This window comes from Monopterus albus, unplaced genomic scaffold, assembly GCF_001952655.1.
Source record: "Monopterus albus unplaced genomic scaffold, M_albus_1.0 scaffold421.1, whole genome shotgun sequence".
Lineage (NCBI taxonomy): Eukaryota > Metazoa > Chordata > Actinopteri > Synbranchiformes > Synbranchidae > Monopterus > Monopterus albus.
The window spans coordinates 112,650-116,422 of NW_018128301.1; the positions used below are offsets into that span (position 1 = coordinate 112,650).

Below are 3,773 nucleotides of genomic sequence, written 5' to 3' on the forward strand. Positions count from 1 at the left end.
AAAACATTATCTTAGTAGTCTAAAACATTCTTTTAATATAATTGCTATTTCTGAAACTTGGATTAACATTGTGAGGGGAATGGATTTTGACCTTGAGTCCTTGTCCGCAAATGTAATGTTTTGTGAACGGTGATGTTCAGTCTGTCCTAGAAGTATATATTTGTGATATATATAAACATATATTTATTCTGATAAGCAAGTAATTACTAATATGGACACTCACCAAGCACTTTATTAGACAAATGAATGCAATTCCATTCAACAGCCCTGCCATGACATAGCTTATGAAGCTCATAATGTTTATTAGAAATGTATTGATTCAATAAATATATGTTTATCATTAAGGTCACAATGAAAGGTGGTTTTGGACAAAAATATATAGACACCACTGAATATAATGGATTCCAGTACAGTTCACTAAACCTCCATAATAACAATATCATTGAATTTACAAATTTCAAACAATGTCACCAAAAACTGAAACACTGTGAAGTTCACAGACAGATGTTATGGCAAAGCCGTTGTATTAGATAGCATCCAAATCACAGACGTAGCCAACCTAATAAAGTGTTTAAGAAGTGTAGAATTACATTATAGCTAGTTTTACATTTTCTAAAACAGCCTAACGCTAAATATTAAACAGCTTGTTGAAGAAAATACTACAGTTTATCTTACCAGACACTAGGGTTTATAGGATTTATGTGACAACAAGATTACATCTTTGTTGTGAACAACCATTACTTGCTTTAAAAACCCTGAGAGCTCGCGCCCGTATTCCTATCGCACCACGTGCGTTTTTCAGCAGGGATTTGTGGGAAGTGGTGCTCATGGTAACCAACGTAAACACCAGCCACCCTCCTTCTCCTCCTCTTCCGCTGCATCCCGGTTCTTTAGCAGCACCAAAGCGGGTGAAAATGGCTGGCTTGGCTCGCAGCGAGGACCAGTATTATGAAACGATAACACCAATTCTGCAAAGCATGCATAAAAGGTGAGATGTCCTTGTTTTTTGTTTTGCTTTTTACTAACGGGGACATGGCATGGTGGACACCGCGAGCTCGAGCTGTGATGTCCATTGCCCGGTAGCCGTCTTCCTGTCGCAGGCTAGCTACTTGGCTAAACAGTGAAGATGCCGTATTGCTACCGGTAGCTATTTCATTAGGGTGTTTACTTATGGCGCTACCTTTAGCTAACAGCAGTAAGGTTAACGGAAGCTGTACATGCAAAACTACTAACTTATAGTAGTAACGCTAGTTGTTGAAAGCTAACCCGATTGGCGTCAGCGTTTCTATTAAACCTTTTGTATGCTCTTACATTAACAGAATGGATTACAGTTTTTATTGAGTAAACAGATTCCTAAGTACAGTTAATTTTACCATCAATTAGCAAACTGATGAAATGCTGCAGTGGTGTGTGTGTGTGTGTGTGTGCTATGGATGAGAGGAAATACACGGTGGGAATATTTATTGACCTAAAAAAATCATTTGACACAATCAATCATGAATTATTAATGGACAAGTTAGAAAAATATGGGATCAGAGGAATGGCTCTGAAATGGATTATTTTAATATGAATGGTGTATGAATGTTAACACTCTGTAATAATTCTTTAGTATATTACTTGTGTGGTGTAGAACAAAATTATCTATGTAGAAATACTGCTTGCAAACCAATGATGGTAAGATGATGTCATGGGGTAGGACTAGATAAGTCTGACTTCTTCCTACTCCATTCAAGCATGTACTAGGTATAAGCAAATTGATATTGGATCAGCATTTGTTGGATATGTGTAAAATTATGTGTGTTGATATATCAACTGTCTTTACATGCTTGAAAGAATAAATAAATCAAATCAAATCAAATGGTATGATAGGTTAGGGTTGGAGAATGGCGTTGCCTTGAAAGACATTGAAAATTTATGATGTCATAGCCTGATACCCCCCTCCTTGTGTCCAAATAATGGCACATTATTTGTATTGTCAAGTGAGCAAGGGTTGCAGTGAAGACAGTAAAGAGAATGACTCCTACTTTCTAAAATGTTAAACTGCACCCAAAAAGGTAGGAAGTAAGTGACAAAGTGCCAACCAACAGAAAGAGCACAAAGACACCTTGAGGGCAGGGGAAACCACGTGACTATTCCTTTCACACTTCTGGACATGTTCAAGAGAAGTACAGAGATCAATTTGAGCAACGCAAGAAAAACTACAAAAAAACGACCTTTTCATCTTAAAATTGTCTGATGTTCAGTACCGGAGAACACAAACCCTTCTCGCTCAAACAGTGCCTTTAAAAGTATTCTGTGTAGTGGTGGGTGAGAGACTAAGGAATGCAGAAAATCAGGACTTTCCACTCTACAGCACCTGCTTTAGGTGTAATGGAAAACACAAGTCGCAGTGGAGCTCTACTGGCCACAATCAACAAGAACTGTTGTTGTTTTTTAAACTATTTTACAGAATAAGTATTTAGAACTATATCTACAGTATGATATATTTGTAATACTGTGATTAAATGTGCTTTCAGTAATGTTGACATAATATAAACTGAATGTTTCTTATAGTGCGTAGTAGCCACTGACAGCCACTGACTGATATGCTTTCAGCTGTAACGTTTCATTGACACTGAACAAGGTTGCCTCAAATATTTCATGTTAGAGAAGTGTGTCCAACAATATGTTTGGGACTCTTTTACTATACATATAAGACAAGCTCTACAGAGAACCATACTCAACAACAGGTCCACAAAACATAACATGTTCAACAAACAAAAATACTAATTACTAATTAAAAGGTATAAGATAAATTAGAACTTACTCTGCATGTTTTTCGCTCAGGTGGAGTGGTGTAGTCCTTCACTTTGTGTACTGTGAACCACACACCAGCTAGTGTTCAGGTACTCTTCCTGAAAGTTGACGTGGCCCTCCCACTCTCAGTGTAACACACCCAAATTCCTTCTGTTTGTTATCACTGTCCTTGCTATGGCTTTGTGCTGTAAATATGCAAAGACCACTGTTACCTTATTTTAGCTGTACTGGAAAAATACTTTCAGTGATTCTCCAAAAACTGTCTGATACTAAGGTTCTGACGCACCAGCATGCTCAGTGATGAGTCACAGAGGAAGGTTTATTATTATAAATTATTCTGAAGCATTTCTTAGTGTGTATGAGACTCTCAGGTTTAGACAGTGTCATGCTTAAGTTGTATCCACAGCTGATAAAACCAAGCTGGCTGGTCTGGTCTGTAATAGCCTACTCTGAATTTCCTTTCCCTTTCTAACAGTGATGAGTATTGGTTTCATGGTGGTTCACATGTTCTTGTGCTGAATTATTTTTTAACCCAACTTGGTTTGGTTCCTGTTTGACTGTCTTCATTTCTCTTTTGCACAGTCTGAGTTTGGGAGGGAAATGAAAATATCAATTTCATGAATATGTAAACACAAAAAGGTTGTTTTATTTTTTACTTCATATTTTCAAATTGCCAATAATAGCCTAAGACAGTCATAACATTAAACTGACATTCACACTTCTAGGATTTTTTTAAAATTAATACTACTGTGATGAGCACATCTATACATGGGTGCCAAAAATATTTTCTGTATGTTTATATTCTGATACACATTGGATTGGTCCATACAAACACCCCTTTGTGTTCAGGGTGGTTGGTTCCTTCCAGCTGGAGAGTGCAGCTCTCAGCTGATAATCAGCTGCAGGTGTGTAAATATGGTGTCCGTTTACAAACACACACACACACACACATACATATATTTCTTTTTAAAGTCATG

The 3,773-nt window shown here is 37.2% G+C and overlaps 1 protein-coding gene across 1 annotated transcript in view; it reads right to left on the minus strand.

Moving 5' to 3' along the window:
* The window catches only part of btr12 (bloodthirsty-related gene family, member 12), a 14,580-nt gene extending 11,706 nt beyond the window's left edge, over positions 1–2,874 (minus strand). The window contains exon 1 of the mRNA XM_020586785.1: positions 2,807–2,874. Within this exon, the coding sequence (XP_020442441.1) occupies positions 2,807–2,813 (7 nt within the window). The 5' untranslated portion in view covers positions 2,814–2,874. The remainder of the gene's footprint in view (positions 1–2,806) is intronic.
* Positions 2,875–3,773: the final 899 nt, after the last annotated feature.